The sequence below is a fragment of the Urocitellus parryii genome, chromosome 14 (genome assembly GCF_045843805.1).
Source record: "Urocitellus parryii isolate mUroPar1 chromosome 14, mUroPar1.hap1, whole genome shotgun sequence".
NCBI lineage: Eukaryota > Metazoa > Chordata > Mammalia > Rodentia > Sciuridae > Urocitellus > Urocitellus parryii.
The window spans coordinates 19,724,081-19,746,246 of NC_135544.1; the positions used below are offsets into that span (position 1 = coordinate 19,724,081).

General features: G+C 38.2%; 1 protein-coding gene across 2 annotated transcripts in view; it reads right to left on the bottom strand.

Moving 5' to 3' along the window:
- The window catches only part of Dlc1 (DLC1 Rho GTPase activating protein), a 384,998-nt gene that overhangs the window by 153,971 nt on the left and 208,861 nt on the right, over positions 1 to 22,166 (bottom strand). Inside the window, exon 1 of one of the 2 annotated variants that reach the window (XM_077792446.1) lies at positions 12,550 to 12,688. The exons of the other annotated variant lie outside the window; for it this stretch is intronic. Within the exon in view, the coding sequence (XP_077648572.1) occupies positions 12,550 to 12,688 (139 nt within the window). Of the gene's footprint in view, positions 1 to 12,549; positions 12,689 to 22,166 lie in introns of those variants that run through there. 2 annotated transcript variants of the gene reach the window in all.

Sequence of the window (22,166 nt, forward strand, 5' to 3'; positions counted from 1 at the left end):
TGACATAATTTTTCTGGAGCTTACCCTCTGTGTTTATCTTCAATTGTGCAACGATTATGCTGTGCCAAAGAGCTATGGGTGGAAACACAGTCCTGAGTTCTAAGTCATCAATTTTATACAAATAGTCACTGAAGAACTCTTCTTCTTTCTTTAGGGGGGAAAAAAAAGGAAGAAGAAGAACAACAACAACAACAAAAAGAACTTAAGGGCTGGGGTTGTAGCTCAGTGGTTGAGTGCTTGCCTCACATGTGGGAGGCACTAGGTTGGATCCTCAGCAACACATTAAAAAAAAAACACAACATAAAGATATTGTGTCCATCCACAACTAAAAAAAATGTTTTTTTAAAAAGAATTTAATACTATGCACAAACTGTTGTTCATGAGTTAGAATAAATTACTGAAGGGCCATTTTGTAAACTTGCGATATTCTAAGTGTGAAATTTCCAGTGTTCTGGCACAAAAACTCAAAGTGGATCAAAGACCTAGGAATTAGACCAGAGATCCTGTGCCTAACAGAAGAAAAAGCAGGCCCAATTTTCATTGTGTCAGCTTAGGATCTGACTTCCTTAACAAGACTCCTAAAGCGCAAGAAATCAAATCAAGAATCAATAAATGGGATGGATTCAAACTAAAAAGCTTCTTCTCAGCAAAAGAAACAATCAATAACGTGAAGAGAAAGCCTATAGAATGGGATAAAATCTTTACCACACGTACATCAGATAGAGCACTAATCTCCAGGATATATAAAGAAGTCAAAAAACTTACCACCAAAAAAAAAAAAAAAAAAAAAACAACAACAAATAACCCAATCAATAAACAGGCTAAGGAATTGAACACACGCTTTACAAAAGATATACAATCAATCAACAAATGAAATATAAAAGAGTGTTCAACTCTATGAATTAGAGAAATGCAAATCAAAACTACTCTTGAGATTTCATCTCATTTCAGTCAGAATGGCTATTATCAAGAATACAAGCAACAGTAAGTATTGGCAAGGATGTGAGGGAAAAGGTACACTCATACATTGCTGGTGAAACTGCAAATTAGTGCAATCACTCTGGAAAGCAGTATGGAGATTCCTCAGAAAACTTGGAATAGAACCATCATTTGACCTAGCTATCCTACTCCTTGGTCCAAACCCAAATGACTTAAAATCAGCACATTACAGTGATGCAGCCACATCAATGCTTAGAGCAGCTTAATTCACAATTGTTAAGCTGTGGAATCAACCTAGATGCCCTTCAATAGATGAATGGATAAAGAAACTGTGGTCATATTCCATATATACAACGGAACATTACTCAGCCTTAAAGGAGAATGAAATTATGGCATTTGCAGGTAAATAGAAGGAGTTGGAGAATATGATATACTAAGAGAAGTAAGCCAATCCCAAAATACCAAAGGCTAAATGTTTTCTCTGATAAGTCGATGCTAATCCATAATGGGGGGTGGGTAAGGGAAGAATGGAAGAACTTTGGATTGGGCAGAGGGGAGTGAGGGGAAGGGAGAGAGTATGGGGGTGGGAAAGATGGTGGAATGAGATGGACATTATTATCCCATATACACATATGATTGCATGAATGGTGTGACTCTACATCATGTAAAACCAGAGAAATGAAAAGGTATGCTCAAAAAAAAAAAATCCCAGTGTTATTCTCATAATATGTATGATTTGCATGCACTGATATATGGGTCATCTACATGCAAAAGACTGGGTAAGGCAAGTACTCTGGGGTTACCTTCTTATCCATCCACATTCCCCAGCCTGATGCTCATGACAGTGGGTATGCTTCATGTAGTGTTTTGTTAGATGTGGTCTGTAGTCTCAGCATAAGAAAAGGACCTCAGTTTTTTCCCTTTGACTCAGTGGCACAATACAGTGGGAAGTTCTGGCTCTTAAATAAGTTCTCTGCATAGTTCTGACATCATGAATAACTCTTAGAATATTAAAACCAATCCACATGAAATAAAAGTTTAGAAGGCCTGATGATGACACCAGACCGTTTGGTAATGAATGTCTATGTGGTTGGGGGTTGGCCTCCTCCTCTCCTTGTGCACCCCTACAGATTTGTCATCTCATTTGTCCAGCCAGGAGCTACACATGAGTCAACATGCACGTGCTAATTTCATTTGGCTGGAATTCACTAAATGAAATTCTAGCTTCTTGTAATAGCACAAAGGAAAGATGTTTCTATTGCAGTCTGAAATGACATGCTCACACTTGTTTTCATCGGTAAAATATGACAGCCCCATGATCGTCTTATCAGAGCTGAAAAACAATACATTCAATGGTAGACTTTTAGACCTGAGGGAGGCTTCTTTTTAGAAAGAGTTTTATCTGAAAACAGCATTTTATAAAGGTAGATCAGGAATGTTCTCACTCATCTAGTTGAGTTTTTTTTTTTTCACCAGATGTTTATGTTGGTGAGAAACCAATAACACTGTCTAGACCTCTAGGATATAGTAATCAAGCATGAATGGAAAACATGCAAAGGTCACACTTCAATCTGGACCTACAACATCCTGCTATTCAAGACCAGATTAAAGATGATGGATCATGATAAACGCAACCACGCTGACTGCTGAGTCAGTAATTTGAGAGTTGTCTACAGAAAGCTAAATATGTCACCAAAAATCCACAAGATAAAACAAAGTCTAGACACCATAAAATGTGCTGTTTCCCCCCACTGCAAGTTGTCAACAACCAGAGGCTGTGTCGTGACTTTTATACCAGCATCCTATAAATCAGGAACTTTGAATCTTTAATGAAGAGAAATTCCTTGGAGTCATGTGATTCCTGAGAGGAGTGTGTGGTGTGTGTGTACAATTATCTGGATGTGCTCAGGTTTATAATAAATTCCCGAAGAGAGAAAGAAAGTGAATTATATTATCACATCAACTATGGTATCAGGATGTTCAGAGGTCACTAACCAATACCTCATCCATCACTGATATGCCATGTTTTTCACTATATCTTAGTTATTTTCATTACCCCAAAGTCACTAATTTGTTTTTATAAGAGTGTTTCACTTCTTGATTGAACTGATTTATGAATTGGTGATCAGGATCAAAACTGACACCCCTCGTCACAGAACTGAGTTCAACACTATGGTATTTTTGCTAATAGGGAGGCAAGGCCAGTCCTTGGCAAATCATGAGAAGGTCCTTCAATCTCTTCACTTTCTGCTACCACTCTGAAGTCCATACGGGACTTTCAATCTATACACGTCTCAGGTATGTCCATGCTGGGGGCAAGGCGTGGGTGATCGATGTTCTCAAAAAAGGCATGCTTTACCTCTTCCCATGTCATATTGGAAAAAAAAATCACAATGGGGTACCTTATATATTCTTTTTCTTTTCTTTTTTCTCCAGTGGAAGGAGCAATCAGACTCATAAATGAAGCTCCTAGTGTAGGAACTTCTTCAAAGGTTGAGGAACATCCAAATAATTTGGCTAGCTGAACATACCAATGCTATTATGAAAGAATATATATAAAATTTACTTTAAAACATGAGTACCAACCGCCCTCCTGGGTACTCCCCATACCCCTTAACACACATCACATCACTACAGGGTCAGATCCTACAGTGACATAGAAGTATCTCATTTTCCCTGGGCAATACTGAAAGGTGATAACTGTGATGTTAAAAGTTTAAAGTTAGTGTATCAAGGAAGTTTTCACTTTTAAATCAAATGTTCCTAAGGGCACAGAATGAGCACGCCCCTGACATAATACAGAAAACAGGAATGGTGAAGTATACCATGGATATCCTTTGGTTTCAATGTGCTTAGACAGTGGAACCTTCCATCAGCAAAGAGGAGATGGAAGACTAGGGAGGAGGGGAGTACAGACTGGGAGGGCAGGAGGCAAGAAGGGAGAAAAGGTGGGAGAGAGAAGGGAGGGAGGAATAGTTATTGATCAGCTCAGTAAGTACCTCATGCAACCTGTCAAATCATGCTTTAGAGACTTGATTTCTACAAAAGCCATTTTTTTTTTTTTTTTGCTAAACAGCATCACAGCTACTAGAGTCCAGAGACAATTTTAAGTTTGTATCTTTCCCATCACCCATCACAGGGCTTTCACATGGTTAGTGAACAATCAACATTATCGAGTTTGGAGATGAGGAGAGGTTACATCCATTCAGTATAAAAACCCGCTTTGGTACCTTTTGCTGCAGGGGGTGTTATGTCTGCTTGCTTGACTGCACAGTGTCTGAACAATATCCCATACTTTGTCCCTGGGCTCCTTATTTGAAGACAAAAATGCTTAACCTTAAAACTTCACTGTTTTCTTTTCTTTCCATCCTTTGCCTAGTAACACTAAGCAACCACCATGAGCAAGCTTTGGAACAAGCAAGTGAAATTGCCTCTAAGAAAATAAAAGTGAGACCATAACACTTGAAGACATTGTTAATATTCAAAATGTGCCTTAATTAAAATGGGAAAGTTGGTCAAAGCAGTGCCAACATAAATTTGTATCTTCTTTGACAATTTTCTCATTCATTTCATAAACCTCCAGCATTGAACAGATAACTAATTTTCAAACTACTGAAACCAAACCAGGATGACACTGATTAGAAATAGGTTAGAATTTTTTGAGGTGATATTACCTATGGAATTGTTGAATCAAGTTTTTTTCTACTTAGTACAACCTAACCTAGATGATAATAAACAATGAATAAAATGATTATGCCATATTCTTAATACAATACACTTAAAACTTTTTATTTATTTTTTAAAAATGCAAAATAGAAAGACCTTTATTCAAGTTAATATCAGGAAAAATAAAAGAATCCCAATTTTAATTTGATTCTGTAAGAAATTCTATGGGGGAGACATGAAAATTGTGCTCTATTTGTGTAATATGAATTGAACTGCATTCTGTTGTCATATATAACAAATTAGAATAAATAAAATTAAAAAAAAAGACTTAGGACGATCTGTTTCACCTCTATAATCTTTATCTGCGAAAACCTTGAGAACAATCTCATATGTAAATTGAAATGTTTAAAATGCAGCTTCTATTTTAGTTCATTCTGACTTCTGGATCAGATAGGAGCACCCTATTTTAGGTGGTGACATATTTTAGACTTTAGTATACTTACACTTTAAAAGCAGGTCAGCATGTATCGTTTAAGAGAGGATAAAAAATATGATTGCATAGCACTTTGTGAAATTAATTAATTTCATAGGACAAATCTTTTGCACATATTTTTAAAAGCCACATATACACCTTTCTAATACTGCCCCTTACAAGTGCGTCTTCTGCTGCCCCTGAGAACCACTGGTTAAGGTTTCCTATTGCTGATGAATTTCAGACACTTCTCAGCATCTAAGAGACACACTGTGATTCTTCCTTAATAAAAAAAAGTTTACCTGGCCCAGTGCTGGTGCTCCTTGAGTTCAAAGGTAGAATTCAGGCATCACATTTATGAGAGGTAGGCAAGGACTGTGTTTTGTTTGTTATTCAGGACTCAGGACAGTGTTCAGCATATAATAGAAGCTCAATAAATATTTGTGACATTAATAAATGATGATTGACAGGTTTGGATACATTCAAGCTTTGTCCATGAATACTAATCAATAGATTTTAAAGGTATTCCTGAAAAATGCCCTAATTTAAGTGGTTCCAAAGTAGTATCTATTTCTTAGGATTATTTAAAAGAAAATGAATGAGGAAATGCATTTATAGGTCTTAGCACAGGCTCTGGCCCTCAGTAGGAACTCCTAAAGAACATATTCTAATGAAGGTGCTACCTACTGGTAAATGCCATCTTTTTTTTTTTTAATTAATTAATTTATTTTTTTAGTTGTCGTCGGACACAATACCTTTATTTATTTATTTCTATGTGGTGCTGAGGATTGAACTCAGGGCCTTGCACGTGCTAGGCGAGCGCTCTGCTGCTGATAAATCTTTAATTTATACTCTAAAAAGCACTAGTCTTTGACTCAGAGAAGTGCAACAACAGTACTACCATCATGAGTCCAATTAACCCAGAGGATGAATAACTTGGATCTTTTCCATGGTCAAGTTTTCATCAATTGTTCCAGGCAAGTGCTTAAAAAATATCAGTGGTTGTCTGTGAGCCACAGAGGAAGAACACAGAAGAATCAATCCACATTTATTATCGCTGCCTACAAACAACTTCAGCATATGCCATCTGGATGGCACAGCCTCTCCCTTCAAGAGTGACAAATTATTTTAAAAGTAAGTAACTCTAATCAGAAATTGCAAAAACTGACAAAATCATGGAATTTGCAGGGAAATGGATGACACTAGAGCAGATTATGCTAAGTGAAGCTAGACAATCCCTAAAAAACAAATGCCGAATGTCATCTTTGATATAAGGAGAGCAACTAAGAACAGAATAGGGAGGAAGAGCATGAGAAGAAGATCACCATTAAACAGGGTTGAGAGGGGGGAGGGAAAGAGAGAGAGAAGGGAAATTGCATGCTAAAGGAAAGAGACCCTCATTGTTATACAAAATTACATATAAGAGGAAGTGAGGGGAAAGGGGAAAAAAAAACAAGAGAGAGAAATGAATTACAGTAGATGGGTAGAGAGAGAAGATGGGAGGAGAGAGGAGGGGAGGGGGGATGGTAGAGGATAGGAAGGGCAGCAGAATACAATAGACACTAGTATGGCAATATGTAAAAAAGTGGATGTGGAACCAATGTGAATCTGGAATATGTATACGGGGTAAAAATGGGAGTTCATAATCTGCTTGAATCAAATGTATGAAATACGATATGTCAAGAGCTTTGTAATGTTTTGAACAACTAATAATAATAAAAAAAATTAAAAAAAGAAATTGCAAAAACCATTCACATTAAACTTTAGTCTATGTCTAGATAATTCCCCTGGGATAGGGAACTACTAGAGGCATTTTTTTTTAATCTACTCTTTGCTATATGATGGACCTTTATCTCCTTAGGCAGATCTGTGATAAACCAATAAATAAGCCCTTTCTACCAAGCTTTTGACTTTGGACACACCCAGTTATTGTAATTACAAAGACCTCTGGGCAAAAGACCATTTGTACAGATTACTTTAAATAAAGTCACAGAAGTTTTGCTCCAGAAAGGGAGGTGTGCAAAATATCCCTTTCAAGTGGCAGCCTTGACATTGAGCATGCTTTTTCCCATACCAGAGCTGAGCCACGTGCTTGGAACCCCAAGCCTGCTGGTGCGACTGCTCTTTTCCATGTTTGGCTCCATCCATATAGCAATTTTCAAAGCAAGTTCCAACCTGCTTGGGAAGACATTCAGAGATCCGCCTATCTAGCGTGACAAACCCATCTGCAAGGACTGATTCCTTCATCAATGTGCAGAAACAGTTATTCTGGCCATTTCCTTTGGGAATTCCCAGGGTCTGCACAAAAATATACCTTCCTTTTCATCCTTCATCGTTTTTCTCCAGAAGTAAAGAAATACATTTACTACTGAAATTTTACCTTTTGTTTCTTTTTGTACTGGTTGAGCTGCTCTCGCCAAAAGCCCCAGGCAAATCATAGTGGTGGCATGTTAATAAGGTGAAGCTCCTCAGGAAGCAGGGCATAAAGAAATGCAAAGTAGGGTTATAACCACCAAAACTAAAGGAGGGCTAATTACATGCTAAGGGCTCTCCTAAGCATTTTGCATTGCACCTCATTCCATTCTTAAAAGCATTTTAAGGCAGAGATACGATTATCATCCTCCTTATTCTGGTGAGAAACAGACTGACTTGCCCAAAGTTAGCCAGTGCCTGAGCCACCATTCAAACCCAAGCAATCCAATGGCACAATCAGCAATCTCGGCCACCATATTGCATTTTTCTTCTCATCAAAGCTGGTCTGAACTTCAACACGGTCCTCTCTTTATTGAAACAGTAAAATGTAATCCAACAGCATCACAGCAACCCGTGAAGCATCCCTATTGGTTGTCTCTCTTTAAGATCTAGATTTGGGCTGTCTTTGTTTACTGGCGGAGCCTGCATATTTTGAGGCATACCTCACTCATGGTTAAAAGGCATTCCATATGCCCTTACTTGCTTTTCGCTGTGAACCAAATGAGCAGAAAACAGTTCACAAGAGTCAATGTTTGTGGTTGCCCTTCACTGGAAATGGGCCAAAATTCTTGATGCCCCACAGAATTGGGAACTAATGCACTGCAAAGCATGTCAAACACTCGTTTTTCTAGTGAATTAGAGACCTGATCAGCTGAACTGTAAAAATCTATTTTCCAAAATATAGGAGATATTGAACATCCAGCAAAATATCCCAGGGAAATCCAATCTAATATAGACACCTGAAGAATTTATGTCCATTGAATCTCCCCTGGATCGAGATTTGTCTCAATTTTCTTGCCCTCTTCATAGGCATTTCCGATTTTCTTCCTTACATATTTAGCTAAGGCTGTAGTGTCAACCACATGTCTCAAGGTTGAGGCACTTGAGAATTTTCCCTTTCAATGCCATATCTTCCTAGTAGAGAGAATGGATATTTCCTCACCAGAGGGAAAGAAATAAATATCCATTAAGGGATTCCAGCTAGCTATGTCTAAGAGAATTTTTGCCTAGACATCTTTGAAAGTTGCAGAGCTTTTTAAATCTATGGCTTATGGATAGATTCAGGGAGGAGTCCATGATCTTGGATGAGGAAAAGCTACATTTCCACTTTCCTAAACTCTAACTGAAATTTAGAATTTCCTCCAATTATAAACATTGGCAAACTGCCCTGCCCCTCTAAGGGTATTAGCTGTCCCTGTGACTCTATCACCAATAGAAGCCAAGCTTTTCCATATCACATTGCAGCTGTTGCAGATATCATAAAATATCATTTACAGTCATTTGTATTCTGCAGTTACGGTCATTATCAAACCCATATGACAACCCGTACAGGGATGCCACATGATTGGCAATTTTTCTAATCACGTATGTCCGTATGTCCTTACTGACCAAGTACTGAACAAATCCATGCATGTGGTCATTCAACCACCACACAGGGAAACTGCAGGTTCTACACTGGTGACCTAGATATGGGCACTGCTTCCCAGTATTCCCTATATATAACAACTGGTGACAAGAAGATGAATTAAAAAAAAAAATAACTGTGTAATGCAGAGGTTAATGGTCCTTTATCTAGCTAAGCAATCTTCACATTGAACCTTGAAAAAAATATCTTTTAGTTTAGACTTAATTTTCTATATTTTAAGTGCATTGTCCTATTTTATAACTCATTCACATTTTATTACCATATCACTATTCTTGTCTGACTATGTTGATAACTATATTTCACTATAATTGGTCCCCCTCCACAGTTTTTTGGAATTTTATCTACACATCTAAAAACATTACTCTGAGAAGCGATCCAGAAGCTTCACCAGAATGCTAAAGAGATCCATTGGTGTGTGAGCATGCGCGCGCACACGCGCGCGCACACACACACACACACACACACACACACACACACAAAGCTAGAAAGTCCCCTATGAAGGAATTAAGAGACAGCTTTGTTTTCAGGAATGAAATGCACCCTGATGTCAAGATGTCTACTTGTCCTTCGAGAGGGAAGCAGGCAACAGAAGGTGAGCTCTGCTCAGGCTGATGTGAACCCAGAAGAGATGTAAGAACAACACAGGATTCATCCAGAGAAAGGCTGTCTGCTACTTCAGTAAACCACAGTTATCTTCCAACTTCCAATTCATGGAAAACTCCATGCCACCCTTTGCTTTTAGGAGAGATGACAGTGTACTTGTGGGGCTGGGGATAATGGTTGTAGAGAAGACAAAAGAGCAAGAGAAACTCCTGAGGGTTGCAACTGGGAAGAAAAAAAGGGATTAAACATAAAGGGGATGCAATTAAGACAATCTCTTCTGTTATTTCTCACCATCTGAAGGGTTTTTTTCCCCCAGTGACAATTCAGTATTTTGTTTATATAAGGCTGCAGATCCTTAAAAACAACAGACAAGATCCTTGTTTTTATATATAAAGGAGTTTAAGTCAGGGAGAGGTAATTGGTGGTCTTTGTACCTGACTTCATTTGGATTTGGAGAACTAGGAACTCTTAAATTATATATATGGGGGCCAGGAGATTCAGAGAGACAAGAGACAGAGACAAAGAGACAGGCAGAGACAAAACTACAGAGAAGACCTAGCAAAGAAACTTGAAACTTGGTCTCATAACCCAAACCTCTTGGTCAGGTGGAAGAAACTAAAATCTCCAATTTGAGTTTTTCAGAAACATGTTGAAGGTCATGAAAGGTCAGGAAAGCAACAATCATCATGGAACTCACATTCCAGGTGCTATTGACAGAAGCATTTTCCTCCAGAGGCTTCCAAACACGTTTTACCTGTCACCTCATTAATTTCAAAGAGAAGAGGGAAGTTTGGACTTTCTACTGCCCTCCCTTCTGCAAGCAAAGGCACCGTGGGATGATATAAAGATTTTCTCTGCTGTTTAGAAAAGAGACTTTTTGTGGATAATTAACAGCTGCTATTTAGCGCTCGGTCAGTGGGAGGGCGGCGAGCAGAGAAGTTGGAGGGAAAGAGATGGGAGTAAGTGCTCTTGAGGTTTGGATGTGCACCAGATCAATCTCCATTTGACAAACACTGGCAGAGCTTCAGCCTTGAGCCAAGGACTAGGGAGGACACAAACAGTGTCCAGGTCTCCAGTAATCAGTCCATGGTTGTAGAGGAAGTCCTTTCTTTTCAAGTATAGGCTTGAATTCTCCACTATGTGAAAGCCCTGAAGAGGTTGACAGTCCTCAAAAACCTGAGTAACATAAAGAATTTCTTCCCTCAGTAGAACTGAAGCAGCAAAAATACAGGTGGAGCTGTGGAAGTGTTTTCTCGTGACAAATCCAAAGTAATGATTGCTCTCAGAGTGCTTTTCACTAATGAGTTTATATTCACTGCTACATTTTTACTTCAAATGTATAATTAATTTATAACAAATGAGAAGAGTTCAGAACTTTCAACCTTATTCTCACAGATCATCAGTTGTCAAAAGCAATTCATGGCATTAAAAATCTAAGAGGAAGTCCTGGAAGCAGTCATGTTTAATTAGTCTTACTCTTAAAACACCAAATCATAATAAGATATTTTTGCTTTTTTGTTTGTTTGTTTTTGTGGTGCTGGGGTTCAAACCCAGCGCCTCGTGCATGTCAGGCATGAACTATACCACCAGCCCCAGTCCTTGTGTTATCTTTTGTACAATCTTTTCATTTGTGACAATGGAGTTATCAAATAAGACAACCATGAAGGAATCACTCTTTCTTTCTGAGCCCAACCAATTATAGTTGGGGCATCTTATATTTCCACAGCTTATCTCTTAAACTTCATCTGGTGAATTGCAAATTGTTATTAGATAGGAAAAATTGGATTGCTTTAAGATACCACATTTAATTCTAAAGCAATAATAAAATTGTTGAACTTAAAATAGTTTGCTCTATACCTTCAAAACAAACTTATAGCTATGATGGCATGCAGCTAGCACATTATCTTCATAATCTGCTTTATCACCATCACAACCTTAAATTTCCCCTCTTCAAGTCGTGTCAGGACAATTAAGTGAAAGTCAATGATCATCAAGAATATAGCCCAGAAAGCTGTATTGACCTATGGAGGCCACTTGTAATATTTTTAACAATTCAGAACTCCATTCAGTATATGAAAAACAAGTGGATTAACCAAAAAGGTTAAGAAAACATGGTCTTTGACCCACCCATGTAGACGGCATAGGAACTCAGCTTAGCAAACAGAACTGCTGGAACGAATGCCTTTCTTGGACGTGGGTTTTTTTCACATCACAGTGAGATGCTACTTTACATTAGTTAATGAATCCTCTACCTACCCAGAATCAGGCAGAAGTTCCTGTCTCCTTACTGTATTCCTTCAATCACAGTCTGCATTGGGTGGCTGTCACATGAGCCCTAGAATATTTGAATTGCACCACTGTATGTATGCTTTATTATATTTCAAATGCTTGCCTCTGGCATACCTGATACCCTCTTGGAACTCGGAACAGCTGCAGGCTGCCAGAGGAAATACCAGAAGCCTTTCACTGGGTAGCTCCTTACTCCACTGACCCACAGCCCTGCTAGGGCCCTCTCCTGCTCCCAGGCCACCTAAGGCTGACCAGCTCCAAAGAGGACTCTTCACTGTGCGACAGAGCTTGGGGCTTTTGCCTGCAATTGTTCATCACCACCAATTTCCTGACAGTCCAAAGGACCTTGCTTTCTTTCAAGGTGAAAAAACAAAAACAGAAAACCCCCCATCTCTCATAAAAACCTTATCTAGAAATAATCAGACCAACAACTAGAAAGGCATTACAGAAAAACAAGTAAATAAACCCAATCCCCACCCCACCCCACCCCTGAGACTCCAGAAACGTTAAACAGCAGAGAACGGGAGACCGGGGGAAAAAAAAAACAAAAAACATTGCATCACCTAAGCCACCGGCAAGATCATGACTTGTCCGAGTTAATATCTGCATCAGGGCATGAAACGCGCTTGTTTCCCCCCAGGATTTCTCATCCTCGCCCCCTCCCCCGCTTCGCGCCCCTCACCTGCCAGGCGTCTGTCTCTGGTGTTTTTCCAAATAACATCCAGGGCTCTGGCCGTGGAGTCCCTGATGTGATCGCTAAAAGACCTCCGCAGAGGGGCTCGCAGGGGCCGAGCCATCACGTGGGCCTCGGGGTCCCCCATCCACCCGCAGTGACTTCAGCGCAGAGCGGGCGCCGCGACCATTCTGCTCTGCCCCCTTGGAGACGTCCTCCGCCGGGCGCGGGCTGTCGCTCTGCCTGGGCGCGGGTCCCTGGGGAGCGGAGAAGGAGCCCGCGCCTTCAGGATGCCGGCATTGCGGCTCGCACTGCGGCCCCGGGAAGCGCCAACTGCAGGCGGCCTCCTGGACAGTCGCCAAGCTCGCGCCGTGGCCACATCTGGAAAGGCTTAGGAACCAGCCCGAGCCGCACTCGCCCAGCTCTCGGGGCTGCAGCCCTGGCTATCTAGATGCTTCTAGCTTCCTGTGTAATCCAATAAGTTGACTTGGTGCACGCTGGGCTCATGGTCTATTAAATATTTGTCTCTCCTTCCAGAGCAATCCAGGTAACCTTGCGGTTTGGAAGGAAAGGCGGTTCAGGAGGCAAGAGCGTGAGGGAGGGGGAGGAGGGCCAGTAGGTAGTGCTGCCTTCAGCTGGGAAAGCTAATTCTTATCAGCATTAACATTTTATCTTACTAGCTCGTGGGTTAGGTCAGGCTGTTCATGAGATACCAGAGTTGAACCTTTAGTTGTGGTCACCGGAAAGGAGACAGGGCTGTGCTAAGCCTCCCCAGATCTGTTTGGATTGGAAGAAACGTACACTTGAGTTTTAAATAAAATATTAATCAGCTTCTCATATCTTCACATTTTCCCATTATACTTTACACTCTGTGGTTTAATTAAATAATTTTAGGTTTTGCAATAAGGTTCAAATGTCCCAGGGTTTAGGGAATCTTTAGGTTTCAAGTAAGCGAATTTCATCATTTATAATTGTACAACAAAAATGCACCCCAAAGTGATTTGGGGGGGAAAAAAGTACTTTTGGTACATTTTTGGAAGTCAAAATATGGGCCAACTGCTTCTTTTACAGGACACATTCTTGTGTTTCTAAAATGCCAAACAAATCTCATTTTATGCCAATGAATTTGGCAGATTTTCTGCCCTTTAATGCATTATTAATCCTTTCTTTTCTCATGTACCCCAAGTCCCAAGGTTTGGCAGGGAAGGTTTGGTAGGGAAGCTTAATATTGGCATAAGATAGTATCAAAAGACTTGTTCATAGCCTTTGCAAGATGAGATAAAGCAGTTTGTAAGAGGCAAGGTACCAAGCAAATGATGATTATTACTCTATTTTTCTATATGATCACACTTATCTCCTGAGCATTTTAATTTCTACAACATGATCCTCCTTCCTATATCTTTGATAACTTAATTACACAAAAATAATTATGATAATAGTAAAATTGTGCTCATGAGTAATCACTGCTTATTAATAACCCCTATTTGCCTATTTGGGGTTACTATAATGAAATAACTTAGTCTGGGTACTTGTTAGGTAAAGAAGTTTATTTAGCATAGTTTTGGAGGCTGAGAGTTCAAGATCAGGTGACTCCATTGGTTGGGCCTCTAGTTGAGGGCCTAATAGCAGATGGCATCATGGCAGAAGCATTTGAAGAAAGAAGAGATCTCATTGTTCAAGAGGAAGCTTGAGTGATTCAGGAGTCAAGTTGACCCTTATAACTCACTCTTGAGAGAAGTAACTCAGAATCCTAGGAGAACTACCTGAATCCCTTCCAAAGGCAGCACCTTTAGTGATCTAAGGATCTCCCACCAGGTCCCAACTCTTAAAGGTCTCATCCCCACACTAAAAATCAACCCTCCAAACACATGAACCCTTGAGGAACAATCTCAAACTGTATCCACACCATAGTCTTTCCCCAGTTAACAATGTGCTTTTTGATAGATACCTACTTCTTTCCCTTATCACTGGGTTGGGCCTAAATTATGTTATGGTTTAGATATTAGGTGTCTCCCCAAAAACTCATGCGTGAGACAATGGAAGAGGGTTTAGAGGTGATATGATTGGGTTATGAGAGTCTTAATCAATTTATTATTCCCCTGATAGGGATTACCTTGGTGGTCACCGCAGGCAGATAGGATTCGGTTGGAGGAGGAGCCTTTGTGGTATTTTGTCCTTGTTGAGAGGCTCACTGTCTCTCTGCTTCCTGGTGCAAAGTTCCCAGCTGCTTTCCTCCATCACACACTTGCTTCCTGTTGTTCTGCCTCAGCTCAGAGCCCAGGAATGAAGTCTACTGTCTATGGACCAAGACCTCTGAAACTGTGAGCCACCTCCCCAAATAAATTTTTCCTCTAAAACTGTTCTTGTCAGGTTTTTTTTTTTTTTTTTTTTTTTTGCGGGGGGAGATGGGGGGCTCATAGCAATGAAAAAGCTGATTAAAACAGATTGGGAGGCAACAAGTATTAACTACTGAATTTTATAGAGCTCTGTGCCTTCAAGAGGTAATTCTAAGTGAGAATTCTCCATTAAAATATTTCACAAAAATTGGGACGGGGGTTGGAGCTCAGTGGTAGAGCGCTTGCCACGCATGAGTGAAGCCCTGGGTACAATCCTCAGCACCATATCCAAATAAATAAATAAATAAAAAGATATTGTGTCCATCTACAACTAAAAAAATATTTTCCAAAAATCGTGCAGGGGATTGTTAGCAAGTTTACCTAGCATGTGTGAGGCATTGGGTTCCAACCCTAGTACTGAAAAAATATATATATTACAAAAATGGATTGCTTAATTCTTGGTTCTCTTTTAAAATAAAACACTCAAAGTCTGTGTGTGTGTGCGTGTGTCTCCTTTAAAGAGGTCTGAACACCGTGAAGCATGTTGACTCATATGTCAATCAGGTTGAACAGGACCCCTTTTGCAGAGGAACAGAATGAAGTACCCACGGCATGAGAAATGTCCTGTACCACATGCTGTTCTGTGCACGAGGAACCTGAGGATGAATAAGACATGAACTCAACTTGAGGATGAATAAGACATGAACTCTATCTTCCAAGACGTGACATCACATTGACTACAAATAAATTTAAAATTGTGTGGTCAGTTTCATAATAGAAGCATGTTCAAAGTATTATGGGAGCACAGAGAAAAGCATAGCCTGGACTCCTAACTCCTCTTAGGCACTGACCTCATCTGAATTTCCAATCATCTAGATCTATGACAAAGTCAAGGGCATATAATCATTCCCAGCATGAATTGTTGAGTCATGCAGGGTGACTGTGATGGTAGGAAGCTTCTCTCTACCTAAACACAGAAAGGAAGAGGGAGCAAAAAAGAAGCATTTACTAAGTATACATGATGGGGTACCACAAACCCTTCTAGAGTTGTGTAAAGACTCCTGGTTCATCATGACAATTCAAGACAGGTGTCATCCTTTCCTTTTTATTTTTAAATTTTTTAATTTGTTCTTTTTAGATATATATGACAGTAGCATGTATTTTGGCATATTATATAATACATGGAATATCACTTATTGTAATTAGGATCCCATTCTTGTGGTTATACATGATGTAGAGCTACACTGGTCATGTATTCATATATGAACATAAAAAGTTATAGCTAATTCATTTTACTGTCTTTCCTATACCCATCCCCACTCCCTTCTCATCATTTCCCTTTGTCGACTCCACTGGACTTCTGTTCTTCCCTCCCCTGCCTTATTGTGTGTTAGCACTGCATATCCAAGAGAATATTTTGGCCTTTGTTTTTTTGGGATTGGCTTATTTCACTTAGCATGATGATCTCCAATTCTATCCACTTACCAGCAAATTATAGTGATTCTTTTTTTGTGGTCGAATAATATTCTATTGCATATGTATACCACATTTTCTTTAACCATTCATCAATTAAAGGACACCTAGGTTGGTTCTATAGCTTATCTTTTGTAAATTGAGCTGCTGTAAACATTCATGTAGCTGCATCATTTTAGTGTGGTGATTTTTAATCCTTTGGGTATCTACCAAGGAGTAGAATAAATTGGGTTAAATGGTGGTTGCTTTCCAAGTTTTCTAAGGAATCTTTATATTGCTTTACAGAGTAGTGGCACCAATATGCAGTCCCACCAGCAATGTATGAATGTACCTTTTCCCACAATTCTTGCCAACATTTATCATCACTTGTATTCTTGATAATTGCCATTCTGACCAGAGAGTCATCTCCTCTTTAGAAAAGAGTAAACAAGCTCTGAGAGAAGAAAGTAAAGAAAGCTCAGATACCATGTGACAGTTATTGGATTCATGCATGGTGCTGTATGCTGCTAAAATTCATTAGCTTCCCAATCAACCTGATTGGTCTTGAATTAATAATGACAATGACCCATTACTGATATCTAGACTCAATTGATACTAAGCTATGGATCAAAGCTTGTGTGTGTATGTGTGTGTGTATGTGTGTGTGTGTGTGTGTGTGTGTGTGTGTGTGTTGCTGGGTATTGAACTCAGGGTATTGTGAATGTGAGGCAAGCACTCTACCAACTGAGCTATATCCCCAGCCCGGATCAAAGCTTCTTAATCTTAGCAAATAAAATAACCAACTGGACCCAGGATGTGGAAGAAGCCTGAATTTGCAGATGGGTTTTAGGGGATCCCAGCTATGGAAATTGAGAGAAAATGAACCAAGACAATTAAGACCTAATTCAGTGAACATTGTTTTATGCTAGAGTACTCAGGTCTCATATCCAGAATGTTCCAGAATGACCCTCTTTCTCTTTTGGAACACTTCCACGTCAAAACAATAATCTTAGTTCTTCATTGCAGCTCATCTTAATTAGCTATTAGGAAAAAAAAACCTATGCATAGTGTGGGCTCTGTCAGGTAGAATGATTCTGAGACCCAAGCTATCTAAGAAATTTTCATGTGAAAAAAAAATCATCAATATAAACATAACTTTCATTAACAGACTACTTGGGGAATAGGAATGCAGATAAATGTTTTAAAGCAAGATGAGCTTTAATTGTTGATTGTATCATAGCTCAAATTAGGGCTGGAAACTCATTAAATTGATATTTTGTTGTGAGGATATTTCAACTTTTTACGGATGCATCTCAGCCATATATCATGTGTACGTGTATGATACAAAAAATAATTCTAATACACAGCCAATTTTTAAATTATTATTTTTTATATTGATTCTTATAGACTATTAGAATCATGACACACAAGAGAGTGCTGTTTAGAATGTACGATTTATAGAAAAATTCCTCAAGTTTTATTTCCACCAATTTCAAGTCATCTCAGTCTTTTGTGAGAACAAGAGGTGAGGACAGTTGGTGATAATTAGTGTTGTCTCAGCTTGGCTCCTGGGGAAAGTGGAAATATAAGGCACCCATTGGCTTTTCCTCTGGGAATTACAGGAGAAATGAGAATAACTCTGCTAGGTTTTGACAACTTTGCAGTTCTTATTTCTGTGATAAAAAGTTAGTTTCAGTCATTGGTGTGGCTTCTCTTTGACCAGGGAAAATTGTGCAAACTCTTCCAGATTCCTGGGGAGTAGAGGTTCCCATTTACACATGAATCTAGAGATTCTGGCTCAAATAGATTCCCTAATATTTCCCATCTAAAACAATCATCATGCTTTGGAAATGCACTGTAGATTTTATCTAAATTTGTCTACTTTATAACTTTTGTTTTCTAGGTGCAAACACAATTTTCAGTTTTATAGCACTTCTAAGTCCCATCTTCTTTGAGTTGGTAATAGAGACACCCTCTTTTTCAAACATGTATAGCATCAATCCACTGGGGTCTTTTAGCTACTCTCATTTGGTGATGCAACTCATTTAAATGTTCTTTGGATCAAGTGGAACATGGAGGACTGCTGAAAGGGCTGGTAGTTTCTTTCCAAATAATACAAATAATGACGGGAAATGGAAAGTTTATTAAGAGTCAATACCATGTCTACATTTGGGTCTTTGACAGAGGAAGGAAATTATTAAAACTGCATTTGGTTTGGCCCTAACATTGAACCAACCCCTGCAACTGGACAGAAGGCTTAATGAATGACAGTGCCTACCCCAGCATAATAAATCTGCCTAAAGGGCTGCAACTCCACAAAATGAATTCTCTATCATGTAGAAGTCTGATAGTCCAGGACACAGAGCATTTGTAGAAGGAAGCCTCTGGAACTCTGAGGAATGTCTAAATGTTTTTTGTTTACTCCAACAACTAATACTTAGCATGCAGCTGACATGGGCTGATACTATTTTTACTTTGAAATATTTACCTAAGATGATCTTCTTTAGCACATTTGCTCTTGCAAGTGGCATTTTATATATTAGTCTGCTTCTACATTTGGAATCCTAAGGATTACACTGAATTTGGTGAAGAATATCTTTTAATATCTCTGTTAAGTGTTCTTGACCAAGGAGAAAGATGGAGAAGTAATGCCCCTAGAATTCTTTTTCTATGTCATAATTTCAGACTTTCTTCTGTTTGATTTCAGAAGGCTAGACTATTTTTAGTTTCTAAAGAAAAATCAACAGTAATACCTCATCAAAAATAATGAAAAAGAAATAATGCATTTATAACATATTGCCTTAGCAAGAGTAGAACATCTAATGGAAAAAAAAATTAGAGATAGTTTAAACTTTAGGAAGAAAGAATTTCCTTCTTTGTCTTCTTTGTTTTTCATTTTATTTTCCTATCCTTTATTCTTTTTTTAATTGCTTTTATTTTTAAAATACATGACAGAGGAATGCATCACAATTCTTATTACACATATAGAACACAATTTTTCATACCTGTTTGTAATAAAGTATGTTCATACAAATTCATGTCTTCATACATGTACTTTGGATAATGATGTCCATCACATTCCACCATCATTGCTATCCTTTATTCTATGCAGTGTGAAATTCTAGTATATATTTTTTTAATTAAGGGAGTTCAACATAATGACATAGACTTCACTGATGTAATGTCTCTGCCAAGATTTACTTATATTGCGACTACTTGAATTGCTTTTAAATTGTGTTTATTCCAATTCACACTAGTTATTTTATATATATTTGTAGATGGACAGCATGCCTTTATTTTTTTGTTTATTTGTATGTGGTGCTGAGGACCAAACCCAGTTTCTCCTGCATGCAAGGCAAGCGCTCTGCCACTGAGCAACAGATCTAGCACTTTATCTACCTTTTTATTCATATTAGGCTAAAATATCATTCTCCTTCTTATTCTGAATAAAAATACTTCTTTCTGAGAAATAAATAAAAGCTCTTGAATGTTATTTTACTTTCATGTACAGTATGCTTATTGTCACAAATGTCCACAGAAAGTGCCAGATACCATTACCTTTGGATTATAACAATTGTCTGTCACCTCAAATAGTATGCCTACAGTAACAACAAAATCCAAAATAATTTTGGGTAATTTCAATACGCAAGTATATTCATTCAGGCATAACTTCAAAATCAGACCAAACAAAATCCTATTTATTCCTCAGTGTTCATATAATGTATTGAACCCAGATTATTAATAAATGTCATATATTGTGAAGAGACCCCAAACAATGTCAATATCAACAGACTTGAATGCTCTTGTATAAAGCTGTTTGCAGGTGGACTTATCTTCTATGCATGAAGTGATTCTGCTGGCTGCATGTGCACACAAACAACACCCCCTTCAAACAAATTAAAAAAAAAATCCAAAAACACCCTAAAAACATTAACACAGAAATTGGAAAATGAGGTGTAAGATCTCTGAGAGAAGGTTTATAAAAATAGATGAATTCTACATGATTTCCATCTCAATCCTCTGCTTGGGGCCAATTTTTGAACCGCAAAAAGAGATCAGTTGGAATTTGCAGAGCAGAGTACCAAAGAAAAGGATGCAGCACAAAGAATGAGTCTGAGGCTCTGGAGAGGGGTCTTCTCAAACCTGTGGCTTAATACTCATCTGCTCAGCCACGAGATGAGACTTTCCAAGGCTTAGAAAGAAGAATTGGAAATCAGTAGGCAGATCACTTCCTGGAACTCACGCAGGCTGGAATTAGTTTGTGTTCTCATCAGCCAGCATGAATATGGGGCATTGGTGATGAATCTCCTGAACAGTCATGCCTCAGTAATGAGACTAAATTAGTCTTAGAATAAAGGATGTTCTGGACTTTGCAGCAGAATAAAGGAAATAATAAAGATGAAAGAAGAAACCATTGAAATTGAAAGTTGACAATTTAGAAGATCAAAAGCTGGTTCTTTGAAGAAACAAATTAAGTTGATTAAGCCCTAACCAGATTTAACTAGAAATAAAATCTGACTACAGTAATGTCACAAAATTGAGATCAATATTCAAAAATCAACTGCATTTCTGTATATTAGCAATGAGCATGTAATAATTAAAACAAAATAATACAATTTATAGCATGATAAAAAGATATGAAATACTTATAGATTCAACAAAAATATTTGTATACTTATACATTGAAAGCTACAAAAAACATTTCTAAGAAAAATTTAAAAGGATATAAATAGAGAAGATATACCATGTTCATGGATTTGAGAAGTTATTATTGCTAGAATGTAATTTCTTTCCAAAATAATCTATAGACTTGATAAAAACCAATAAAAATTCCAATATGTTTTTTGTTTTAAAAACTGACACATTGACTCTAAAATTTACATACAAATACAAAGAACCTAAAAGAACCAAAATATTTTTGAAAAACAAGAGCTATATTAGAGGATTTACATTACCTGATTTCAAGACTTGCTATAAAGCAAGAATAATCAACAGGGTGATACAATTTAAGGACAAATATTCAGAGCAATGGAACCAAATAAAATATTTCAAACACAGATCAATACAGCATCATCTGCTGATTTTTAAAAAATGAGGTACCGGGCTGGGGATGTGGCTCAAGTGGTAGCGCGCTCGCCTGGCATGCGTGCGGCCCGGGTTCGATCCCCAGCACCACATACAAAACAAAGATGTTATGTCCGCCGAAAAACTAAAATAAATATTAAAAATTCTCTCTCTCTCTCTCTCTCTCTCTCTCTCTAAAAAAAAAAAAAATGAGGTACCAAAGTAAATCAATCAGGTAGGATAATATTTTCAACAAATAATGCTGGGGCAATTGGATAACCATATGATACAAATAAAGAACCTTGACCCTTACCTCATACCTTAAACAAATATGAATTTTAAGTGGATCATGAACTACACACCTAAATGTGAAAAAAAGTTAGAAGACTTCAAGAAGTTTTGTGACCTTCTTCTTCTGACCATGTTTTAACAAAATGGGCAAAAGGATTAAAATGATACTTCACAAAAGAATACATATATGGATGATCAATAAGTATATGAACAGATGCTGAACCACATTAGTCACGAGAAATGCAAATTAAACTGCATTGAGATACCTTACTGTTCAAATGAAAAAGACTGACCATATGAAGTGTTAGGATATAAAGCAATTGGAATTCCTATACGTTGCTGGTAGGAGTGTAAAATGGTTCAACCAATTTGGAAACAGTTTAGAAGTATTTTCTATAAAGTGAAATATATCCTTACCAACTAATTCCACTCCAACATATTACTCAAGAGAAATAAAAATAGGGGAAAAAAAGATTGCATGAG